The 11,831-nt window shown below is 43.9% G+C and overlaps 1 protein-coding gene across 6 annotated transcripts in view; it reads right to left on the reverse strand.

Moving 5' to 3' along the window:
* Positions 1-8,192, reverse strand: part of POGZ (pogo transposable element derived with ZNF domain) — a 52,208-nt gene extending 44,016 nt beyond the window's left edge. For 4 of the 6 annotated variants that reach the window (XM_015540205.2, XM_042994116.1, XM_015540203.2 and 1 more), the window contains exon 1: positions 6,958-7,413. In XM_015540205.2, coding sequence (XP_015395691.2) covers positions 6,958-7,211 — 254 coding nt within the window. In that variant the 5' untranslated portion in view covers positions 7,212-7,413. Of the gene's footprint in view, positions 1-6,957; positions 7,414-7,981 lie in introns of those variants that run through there. The other 2 variants (XM_042994115.1, XM_042994118.1) reach the window with 2 other exon arrangements.
* Between the last annotated feature and the right edge of the window lie 3,639 nt (positions 8,193-11,831).

The raw sequence follows: 11,831 nt of genomic DNA on the forward strand, positions 1-11,831 counted from the left end.
CATTAAGCCAACCCATTATTTGACATCTTAGTAACCTATTTGGTCTCTGTATTTTACAGCAGTAATTGTAGTGACAACCTAATTTTTGTATACTTAGTAGACTTTACTCAATAATGTGGCTCACACAGGACTATTAGCAATTCCCACAGTCTTTTAAGTCTTTGTCATTCATCTTTCCACCCATAATATGGGTATACCAGACATACCTTTCTAGGGAAAAGTGAACTACACCTTAAGCACTGGCAAATATGGTAATCTATACTCAGATCCTAGCTAATCAGTAAAAGTCTACATAATTGAAAAGATACAAAGAGAATCTTTACAAACAACCTGTTATTTAAAAGTGACAAGGGTGGCTCAAATGGTTAAGCATCCGACTCCTTATTTCCACTCAGGTCATGATCTCACAGTTCCTGGGGGCTTGGTTTGTGGGATCAAGCCCCACGTTGGGCTCCAGCTGAGGCTGCTTGGGATCCTCTCTGCCCCTTCCTCCTTCCCATTCATTCTCTCTCTCTCACACAAAATGAATAAACATTTAAAAAAAAAAACAACTGGCTGGCTCAGTTACTTGAGCGTCTGACTTCGGCTCAGGTCATTATCTCACGGTTCCTTCGTGATTTGAGCCAGCAGTTGGGCTCTGTGCTGACAGCTCAGAGCTTGGAGCCTGCCTCAGATTCTGTGTCTCCCTCTCTCTCTGCCCCCTCCTCTACTTGTGTACACACACACACACACACACACACACACACACGCTCTCTCTCAAAAATAAACAAACGTTACAAAAACAAAAATTTTAAGAACATACCCTCTTACTCTTGGGTAAGAAATAATAATCCTCAAAACAACTGGCATCTGTTCTCAAGTTATCTCAATTTTTGTCTAGATTAATTCTAGAAAACCTATAGAGCTGACTACTTAATATGGCTATAAAATTACTGTTAAACCTGTAAGAAGCTTTTATTGTCTTTTGCATGACCGATTTCGTCCCTTACAGAATCTAACAGTTGTAGAACTTCACATATAATATTCACAATGTGTTCCTAAACAGTGTTAATAATCTAACACTCCCAAACACAAAATACTTTCAATTTACCAGGCAGCAAATCTATCAAGAAGCACCCAGATAAGAGCTCTGTGCTCTTTACTAAAACAACAACTAAAGTAAACAGTAAGTTCTCTATTTTTAAAGGGTTCAATATTCAGGGGTCCCTTTCCCAAGAAGCTTTTCTTGGCTGACAGTTGTGTGACCTATATTCCATTTCTACTCCCTTGATTTCATTTAACTCTTCTAAATACTAGTAATATGTTAGTCTATTTCCCTTTTCTCCTCCTGAGTTATACGTAAAAATGTTTTTTGTGGATATGACTTTATTATCACAAACCCGAATGCCAAGAATCTATCAAAGTCTTATTACATTGATATGATAAAGGCACCAAACAGCTCTAGGGTTTGTAATTTAAATCAGAAATCACCACCTTCAGGGTGCCTGGGTGGTTCAGTCGGTTAAGTCGGTTAAGTCCGGTTAAGTCCGACTCTTGATTTCCGCTATGGCCACAATCTCATGGTTTGTTGGTTCAGGATCCCAGGCCATCAGCCTGGAGCTTGCTTGGGGATTGATTCCCTGCCTCTCAAAATACATAAATAAACTTAAAAAAAAAAAAAGTGTCGGGGGTAGCTGGATGGCTCAGTCGGTTAAGCATCCAACTTTGGCTCAGGTCATGATTTCATAGGTTGTGAGTTCGAGCCCCACGTCAGGCTCTGTGCTGACAGCTCACAGCCTGGAGCCTGCTTCAGAGTCTGTGTCTCCCTCTCTCTCTCTCTCTGCCCCTCCCCTGCTGTGCTCTCCCTCCCCCTCTCAAAAATAAATAAACTTAAAAAAATAATAATAAAATGAAAAAAAAGAAATCTCCACCCTCAACAGAAAGACATACAGTAAAACCTTGGCTTGCGAGCATAATTTGTTCTGGAAACATGCTTGTAATCCAAAGCACTCGTATATCAAAGCGAAATTTCCCCATAAGAAATAACAGAAACTCAGATGATCCATTCCACACCCAAAAATACTCATGTAAAAATGATTACAATATTGCAATATAAAATAATAAAGAAAATACAAAATATAAAGAAAAGTAAATAAATTAACCTGCACTTACCTTTGAAAACCTTCGTGGCTGGTGTGAGGGAGACAAGAGAGAGGAGGGTTATTGTGTAGGACGACTTTCACTATCACTAATGGAATCACTGCTATGTACTGGCTCAATGCAATCTTTCTCTTTTCGTGCAACTTTAACAAGGAACCTATCCAATGACACTTACTTTTGCCTCCTTTTGAGGATTTCGCGGAAATGTGACATTGCATTGTCGTTAAACAGATTCATCGCTTGCACTGCTACAGCCTTATTCAGGTGGTGCTTTTCTACAAAATTTTGCACTGTTTCCCACATTTTACACATCTCCCTAATCTCATCTGAAGTGAGGGATTCCTCTGCCTTCTTCTCCTCTGCAGACGAGATCTCCTCCATAACCTTTTGCTGTTGCTCGTGATGCAGATCCATCAGTTCATCGGTGGTCAGCTCCTGACCATGTTCCTCCACCAGCTCCTGGATGTCATCCTCGTTCACCTCTAGGCCCATGGTCTTCCCCAAGGACACAATTTCATCTACAACTGGCGCCTCCTGTTCATGAGCAAGCCCCTCTATGTCATGTCCAAGAACACAATCAGGCCACAGTTTTCTCCAAGCAGAACAGAGGGTTCTCTTGGTGACCCCATCCCAGGCTTTATCAATGATCTTAAGGCAGTTCACGATGTGGAAATGATTTTTCCAAAATTCTCGTAGAGTAAGGTTTGTTCCTTCGGTCACCTCAAAGCATTGCTGAAATAGTGCTTTGATGTAAAGCTTTTTAAAGTTTGAAATGACCTGCTGATCCATGGGCTGGAGGATTGGAGTGGTGTTGGGAGGAAGGAACTTGCCCTTAATGAACTCGAATTCCTCCAGTAAGTCGTCCTCAAAGCCTGGAGGATGAGCAGGAGCATTATCCATGACCAGCAAGGCTTTGAGTGGCAGATTCTTTTCTAAAAGGTATTTCTTCACTGCAGGACCAAAGACCTCGTTGATCCACTCAATGAACAACATACGAGTGACCCAGGCCTTGCTGTTGGACCTCCACATAACGTTTAACTGGCTCTTCTGAACCTTGCATTTCTTGAAGGCTCGTGGATTCTCAGAATGATACACAAGCAGGGGCTTGACTTTAAAATCCCCGCTTGCATTAGCACAAAACAAGAGGGTGAGATGGTCTTTCATGGGCTTGTGACCAGGCATTGCATTCTCTTCTTCTGTAATGTAGGTCCTCTTTGGCATCTTTTTCCAAAAAAGCCTCGTCTCATCGCAGTTAAAAACTTGTTCTGGCAGATAACACTCGGAAACCATGAGCTTCTGGAACTCAGTAGCGAATGCCTCAGCTGCCTTAGCGTCCAAACTTGCAGCTTCTCCGTGCTTCGCAACACTACGGATGCCACTTCTCCTCTTAAAGTTATCAAACCATCCCCTGCTTGCCTTGAAGCCTTCTTCTTTTTCTGTTGACGTACCTGGCAGTTTACTTACAAGGTCAGTGTACAAGGCCTTTGCCTTCTCACAGATAAAATTCTCAGTCACAGTATCACCTGCTAGTTGCTTCTCGTTTATCCAAACCAGAAGCAACTTCTCTACATCTTCCAGGACACGTGGCCGTTGCTTTGATATTCTCGTGACTCCTTTTGCTGCATCTAGCCCCCTTATTTCTTCTTTCTTCTTTAATATTGTACAAATGGTCGATGTAGACTTCTTATAAAATCTTGCAATTTCAGCCACTCGCATACCTCGTTCATACTTCTTGATGATTTCCTTCTTAACTTCCACTGTAATCATCTCCTTCTTCTTACCACCTTTCTTTTCAACATTTTTCCGCCTGGGGGCCATTGTATACGCTTGCACGGATGTTGACTACAGTACAGTATTAATAAACTCTTGTTACCGTATTTAATGTAATTGGCAATAAGGCAGCAGAGGAAAGGGTCTATATCTGCAGGCAGCCTGACCTAGAATGAAGCAAAGCATTCCTAAGCTTACTCTTGTATGGAAAAGCAAAGGACTGTCCATAGGTGCTTTGAAGTGACAAAACATACACTAGTGCCAGCTGTGGGCACCTTCCAACGTTCTGAAAGATCACTGATTTCTGCCAGATGCTGTGGCCTGAGACCGAGCATCTGGGCATGGGAGACCATCACCCACAAGCCCGTAGAGAAACAAGAACCACTGGCTCAGCTGTGATCATGTGACATTCAGTGTCACATACTACTTGTATTGCAAGACATCGCTAGTTTATCAAGTTAAAATTTATTGGAAATGTTTGCTCGTCTTGCAGAACACTCGCAGAACAAGTTACTCGCAATCCAAGGTTTTACTTGTATGTAGAATAAAGACTGAAAAGTTACCTGGAATATACTTTAGTACAATACCAGGCGTTATTTTGTAGTTTACACTCATCACCTCAATGAATTCTCACAATTATATGTCCTAAGTACTACATTTTACAGATGAGGTTTAAAAGGAGGTTTAGAGAGATTCAGTAACTTGCCCAAGGTTAAAGTTAGTAGATAACACACCAAGACTCAAATCAAAGTTTTTCTCTAAAATTCTCCCCCAAGCCACTGCCTCTTCCATTACTAACTCCAACACACACCTGTAAATTCTCCAGAAGTTCCTACATTGAGGCAGATTTGGATGATCTCAGAAGCAGAAGCATAGAACAACACCCAGTGATTCTCAAATGTTTTGGTTTCAGGACCGCTTTACATTCTTAAAATTATTGAGGACCTCAAAAAGTTTTTATTTATGTGGATTCTATCTTTTGATATTTACCATGTAAGGCCTTAAAACAAAAAAAGTTAAATACTTATCAACACTTATCAACACAATTAACAATAACAAACCATCACAAGTTAATATAAAGAACATTTTCAATTAGAAGTTATCTTTTTCCCCAAAATAATTAGAAAAGTAATATTGTTTTACATTTTTGCCAATTGTTTAGGTATAGCTTAATAGAAGGCAGTTGGATTCTCATAGCTGCGTATGCATTCAGTCTGTTTGCTGTATGTTGTTTTCGTTAAGTATACGACTATCTAGCCTCACACAGCAGAAAAAAAGAGAAGTCTTCTGAAAACCTTTTCAGATAGCTGTGTATATTGACACAATACTAAAACTCAAAAAATGGTAGTTTCTCAAATAAGTTACATCTTGGAATCTGAATCCCTATCAACCCACTTTTTGTATTTTCTTACATTAAAATCCACTGATGTACCTTGCATTTTGAAAGGATCATTTACCCATGATATTTTGAAACATCACACATGGGTCACTTGGAAAATACAAATTTACTGAAATGTCCAGGTTCCAAATGTTGACACATTTCACTAGAATTATAAATACAATTTAAAAAATACTTAAAAATCACAGTCATTAACACTGATGCTACAAGAAAAGTCTTTAATGTACTGGGAAGCTGTCAAACCTGAGAGGTCAACTTTTTTAAAAGTTTATTTTGAGACAGAGAAAAATAGGGTACACGCGCGAGATGTCAACTTTGAACAAATTCTTATTTTCACGCTCAAATTTTTATCATTGGTAACAAATACTTAGTCAACGGTTTTCCTTGAAGTGACAAGCTCATTTCATTTTCAGAAAATATCTGCCAGGGGCGCCTGGGTGGCTCAGTTGGTCGGACTCTTGATTTCCGCTCAGGTCATAATCCCAGGGTCGTGGGATGGGGCCCCACATCAGGCTCTGTGCTGAGCATGGAACCTGCTTAAGATTCTTTCTCCCTCTGCCCCACTCATGCTCAGTCTCTTAAAAAAAAAAAAAAATCTACCAAACATTAAAGTGTGAAAATAACTAGTCAGTTGTTCTTTCAAGTAAAAATGCAGCTCATAACTCAATCTCACAAGTGCTTTTTCTTATGCGAAGGATCATACCTCCTTAGGCCGCAAGTGTCTTTTCTTAAAAAACTAAAAAGACATCCACTCAAGGGTTGAGATTTTTAAATTTATTTTAAAAGCACCTGCAGGACAGGGGCAAACAGAGAGGGCGGCATCCCTGCTGTCCAGGCAGAGTCCCATGCAGGGCTCCATCACAGGAAGGGTGGGATCATGACCTGAGAAGAAATCAAGACCCCGGCACTTAACGACTGAACCAACCAGGTGCCCCAATTAATAAATCATTTTTACTGCTTCATCAAGGATATTCTCACATGGAATGTCATGCAACTGCCTTCCTTTGTGCTAAGGTACCACCAGCAGTTTTACCCAGCTTTGCTTTTGGACCATCAGTGCAAATGTCACTGAAAAGAAATGAGTAACATCTTAGTATCACCTATTTTGAAAATAGTTATGACCTCTCAGCTCCCCTGAAAGGCTTTATGCTAAACCAAAATTCTCAATGTGGTAGTTGCCTTAATTAGCCTCAGCTAAAGGACTGTGGGTTAAAAATGTAGAGAAGATGGCACCCCCCCCATCCCACCCAAAGAGACTTAGGGATGAGTTCCCCCCCCAAAAAAAAAACCCCAGCACTTTCAGCAATCTCCAAGGTACTTTTTATGCATCCCTAACAAGTGTGCGAACCAGTTGGAATTCAGAGTCCAATTCCCAGGGCCAAGAGCAACCCACGGGTCTGGACATCGGTTTATCAACAAGCAGCCCCCCCCCCCCCCGCTTCCCCTCTAGCTAGATGGGAATCCTTAGGAAGTAAAACTCCGTTTCTGTGGGGTTTTGAACTGCGGTGGATAGTGTCCAAGAGTGTAGAAGGCTAGGCTACAATCTGCACCAAGAAGGCGGTTGTTCTGAGATAGTACAACGGTCTCCCAATTTCCATCTCGAAAACGAGATTGGGCTAAATGACTTCCAAGACTCTTCTCAGCCCCACCTTTTTCTGAGCTGAGAATGTCCAAATAAGTGAGAAGAAATACGTCCAGTGTTATTAACAGTTTGGGGAAATCCCGCGTCTGACGGGAGGAAATCTGGGTAACTCGCAGAAAGAAGGGAAAGCAGGTGGATCAACGACATCACTCTTTCCAGTAGGTGATGAGAATCTAGAAAAAAATAGTCCCTGGGATAAACATGGCGCCCACCGCGGCAGGATATAAACACCAGAAATAAAGCTATTCCGCCCCATCCCATTTTATAAATCACGGCGCCATCGCAAAAATATTTTAGGTCCGAGGGAGGAGACTTTGTAAACTAACTGCAGTGCACTAAAACCTAGGATGTACTATTGGACCGAGCGGAGATTACATAACACAAGGGAGCGGCACAGCGATCACTCATTTACTAGCTCGCGCTCAAAAAGAGCGCCCCACTCCTTCGCCGGCGGGGACGCGGCGGGAGAACCGAGCGCTACCCAACCCCCCGGGACGTCACCTCGGTGCCGCCTCGACCCCTCGCCCGCCCCTCCCGCCGCGCCCCGGCGTCTCGCAGCCGCCCGCGCCCCCGCCCCCTTCCCCGCGGGCCGCCGCCCGCGCCCGCGCCCGCCCACTCCTCCGAGACGCCTCGCGCCGGGCGTGCGTGTGGACGTCGGATGTGTGCGGGGCCGTGGGGCGCGAGTGCGCGCGCGCGCGCGCCGCGGAGGACGCCGGGGGGCGGGGGCGGCCGGCAGGCAGGCAGGGGCCGCCCGGCCCGGCCCGCCGCGCGATTCCCGCGGTTCCGGAGCGCACGCACTCACTCTCGCGCTCGCGCGCCGCACCCCACGCCCGCCGCCGCGGGCCGCGCCGCCACTCGCGGGGGGCGGGGGCGCGCGCCACCGGGCCCCCGCCCCCACCCCTACCCCTCGCGCACCCGCCCCATCCCCCTCTCATTGTCTCGCCTCGGAGCGCCTCGCCGAGCGAAAAGATAACGGAACCCCCGAGAGAAGGGGGTGGGGAGAGAGAAGGCTCGCCCGCTCGCTCACTCACCTCCCGTGGTCGTCGCCGCCGGTAGTCTGACCCGAGGAAGGCGCCGTCGCCTTAAAGGGACCTTGCACCCGGCGCCGGGAGAAGGGGGTGGGAGCAGGGGAGGGGACGGGGGCTTGGGGGAGACGGCTGAGAGGGAACCGTGGAGAGCGCGTCTCCCCGAGGGTGAAAGGAAACCTCCCTCGGGTTCGAGTGATTTGGGGTGGATTTTTTTCCCGAGGGGGGCGGGGGGGCCCCGAGGGAGGGGGGTGGGGGGGCCAAGGAATGCGGCTCCGTGTACGGGAGCTGGCGCGGGGGAAAGAGACGCCGACTCCCCCCACCGACCCTCTCGCCCCGCGGAGGGATACGTCTCGTCACTTCCGCCCTCCCCCTCTCGTGGCCTTTCAATTGGTTGGAGTGCCTGGAACGTCATGAGCTCATCCTAACCCTTGCCCGGGCTTCTTTTCTAGTCAAGTTTGTCTGGGCCTGCAAATAAATAAATAAATAAGATCATTATTATTATTTTTTAATGAAATAAGGAATAATTAGCTTCAGAAGCAACATCTAAATTTTGGTGAGAAAAATGGGATTTCCAGAGAGAATGTTCCCAATTCATTTGCTTGGACTTTCCAAGGAAATTCTGGGAATCTCCCCACTTTCCACTCAAAACTTGTACCTAACCTAGAGGGGACCCTCATACCTCAGGCCAGATGGTGAGGCCCAGTGGCACCAAAACTGTCATTGGAACAAAGGCAGCAAAATGGCACACACTCTTCCTCAAGAGACATTCAGCCAAGGAGCCTTATGGCAGTAGCCTTAAGAACTTTTAAAAGCTAATTTTACCCTAACCCTTCTGGAGTCTGTAAAGAAATATCACATGATTGTCTATCCAAGTAATTCATGTATGGAAACTGCTTTGAAGTCATTGTGAAAAGACTCAGCAGAGATCCTCGATTCTAAAAAAAATCCATAGATTCGATATCGGTGCTTTTTGCTCCAATCAAGGCTGAGATGGATTGGCCCAAAGAAATTGATTAGTCCATTCAAGACCATCCACCTGTAATTTTTCCCCAAACAAAAAGTAACTTCTTTTCCAGGTAGCTAAGAAATTTCGTCCTTTTTCACTTACTGAGATAATATTTTAATATTTTCTTTGGGTATGTGAGGATGTTGTTGCTCTCTAAGCAATGCACACATATTTGCTCCAGACCAAATGTAAATCAAAGTACTATGTGAGAGACTGGGGAGATTCAAAATCATATTTATTCATTTTTTTAAAATATATGTATACTCCAAACCATCAGACTGAAAATAGGCAATGGAAGTAGGCATTCCAAATTGTACACCAATGCATGTGTGTGCATGCGATGCCACCCATTTTCATGCCACTTCATCCCACATCATAACAAGAACATGTGAATAATTTGAACTTGTCATTTTTAGCAAGAACTTTATTATTTGGATTAAAGAAATCAATAATCCTTCTGAAAGTACTTCTGAAGCCTTTCCAGACCTGATCTGGAAAACCCCATGATGGAATTATGGAATCAGTCACCAGAGGACAAATTCTACACGAAGCTCAAATCCTATTTTATGCTTTCCTGCAATAGTTGTAATTCATTACAATGTTATTTGCCTATGAAATATTCCTGTTGAAATGTATTTTGCCATGCTGCAGTGCCAGATGCTCTCTGCCAAATAAGGTCTAGTCCAGTGGACTGTACCATGTACTGTTGACCAATAACCATTAGCATACCATACTGAAAATGCATCATACATCCATTCACTTATTCAACACTTTTTTATTGAGTACTTTGCTGTATTCAGCCACTGTTCTAGGTGCTGGGAGTACAGCAACAAAGAAAACAAAATCCCAGAACTCATGAAACTCGTACTCTAGTGAGAAGAGACATACAAAATACACACAAACAAATTGTTCCAATATCTATTGTTGAATAACAAATGGCCCCCAAACTTAGTGGTTTAGAACAACAACAATTTTACTATTATCTCTCATGGTTCTGGGAGGTGATTAAGCTAAGTTAAGCAGTTCTCATTTGGAGTCTCATGCAGGGGCTGGGGCTGAAGTCATCTCAAAAGCTTCCTCAAACATCTAGAGGTTGGTGATGGCTGTTGGTCAGAACAGCTGGCTGTTTGGCCTCTCCATGTGGCCTAGGCTTCCTCATGTCACAGTGGCTGAGTTCCAAGATTGAGTGCCTTATAATGACCAGGCAGAGATTGTATGGCTTTTTGTGACCTAGCCTCAGGGGTCACACAGCATCACTTCTGCCACAATTACAGGCTGCCCTCCATTTGAGGCCAGTGACAAACATCTCTCAAAGGAAGTCGTAGAAATATCACATTGTAGGAAGAGTATGTGGCATAGGAAATCTTGTTGTGACCATCTTGGAAAATATAACCTACCACACATTACATAAGTAAATATACGGTAGGTGATAATGTGATAGGTGCAATGGATGGGGAAAAAGGCAGGAGAAAGGGGGATTTGGGAGTGTGGTACAGAGGTGGGGGTGGGAACGTTGTTATTTTATGTGGGGTGGCTGGAAAAGGCTCCATTATTTTTTTTAATATACATATTTTATTTTATTTTATTATTTTTAAAAATTTACATCCATGGGGCGCCTGGGTGGCTCAGTAGGTTGAGCGTCCGACTTCAGCTCAGGTCATGATCTCGCAGTTTGTGGGTTCGAGCCCCGCATCGGGCTCTGTGCTGACACCTCAGAGCCTGGAGCCTGCTTTGGATTCTGTGTCTCCTTCTCTTTCTGCCCCTCTCCCACTTGTGCTCTATCTCTCTCTGTCTCTCAAAAATAAATAAACTTAAAATAATTTTTAAAAATTTACATCCAAATTAGTTAGCATATAGTGCAACAATGATTTCAGGAGTAGATTCCTTAGTGCCCCTTACCCATTTAGCCCATCCCCCCCCCCCACAACCCCTCCAGTAACCTTCAGTTTGTTCTTCATATTTATGAGTCTCTTCTGTTTTGTCCCCCTCCCTGTTTTTATGTTATTTTTGTTTCCCTTCCCTTATGCTCATCTGTTTTGTTTCTTAAAGTCCTCATATGAGTGAAGTCATATGATATTTGTCTTTCTCTGACTAATTTCACTTAGTGTAATTCTCTCCAGTTCCATCCACGTAGTTGCAAATGGCAAGATTTCATTCTTTTTGATTGCCGAGTGAGACTCCATTGTGTGTGTGTGTGTGTGTGTGTGTGTGTGTGTGTGTGTATGTGTATATATATATATATACCACATACTACATCTTCTTCATTCATCCATCAATGGACATTTGGGCTCTTTTCATACTTTGGCTATTGTTGACAGTGCTGCTATAAACATGGGGGTGCATGTGTCCCTTCAAAACAGCGCAACTGTATCCCTTGGACAAATAGAAAAGGCTCCATTATTAAGGTGACATTTGGGGGCAGATCTGAAGAAAGCGAAGCCAATTTCAAGTTTTACTCTTATTAAAAGTGAAATCATTGGAAGATTTTGAGCTGAGGAGTGACCTAACATTTTTAAAGGAACACTCTGGCTGCTGGTAGATGCAAGGAGTATGTGCAAGAAGATGACTTAGGAGACTAGTGCAATAATCCAGGTGAGAGATGATGCTGGCCTGGACCCAGGTGGGGACCGTGAGCTGCTACTTCAACTGAGTGAGTTCTGTGGTGTGTCGTTTACTTCTCTGTGACCTATATTTCGGTAATTTCATTTGTGTCCTGGAAGACAGTTTTGACCCATAATGGCTAATAAAATGTGTGAATGATGGTGCTCTGCCTGCCACAAAGAAATAAAGGAAGAACTTCATGCTGATCATAAATGAGAGTTTTTTGGGTTTTGGAGGCACCTTTGA

Source organism: Panthera tigris, chromosome C1 (genome assembly GCF_018350195.1).
Source record: "Panthera tigris isolate Pti1 chromosome C1, P.tigris_Pti1_mat1.1, whole genome shotgun sequence".
Classification (NCBI taxonomy): Eukaryota; Metazoa; Chordata; class Mammalia; order Carnivora; family Felidae; genus Panthera; species Panthera tigris.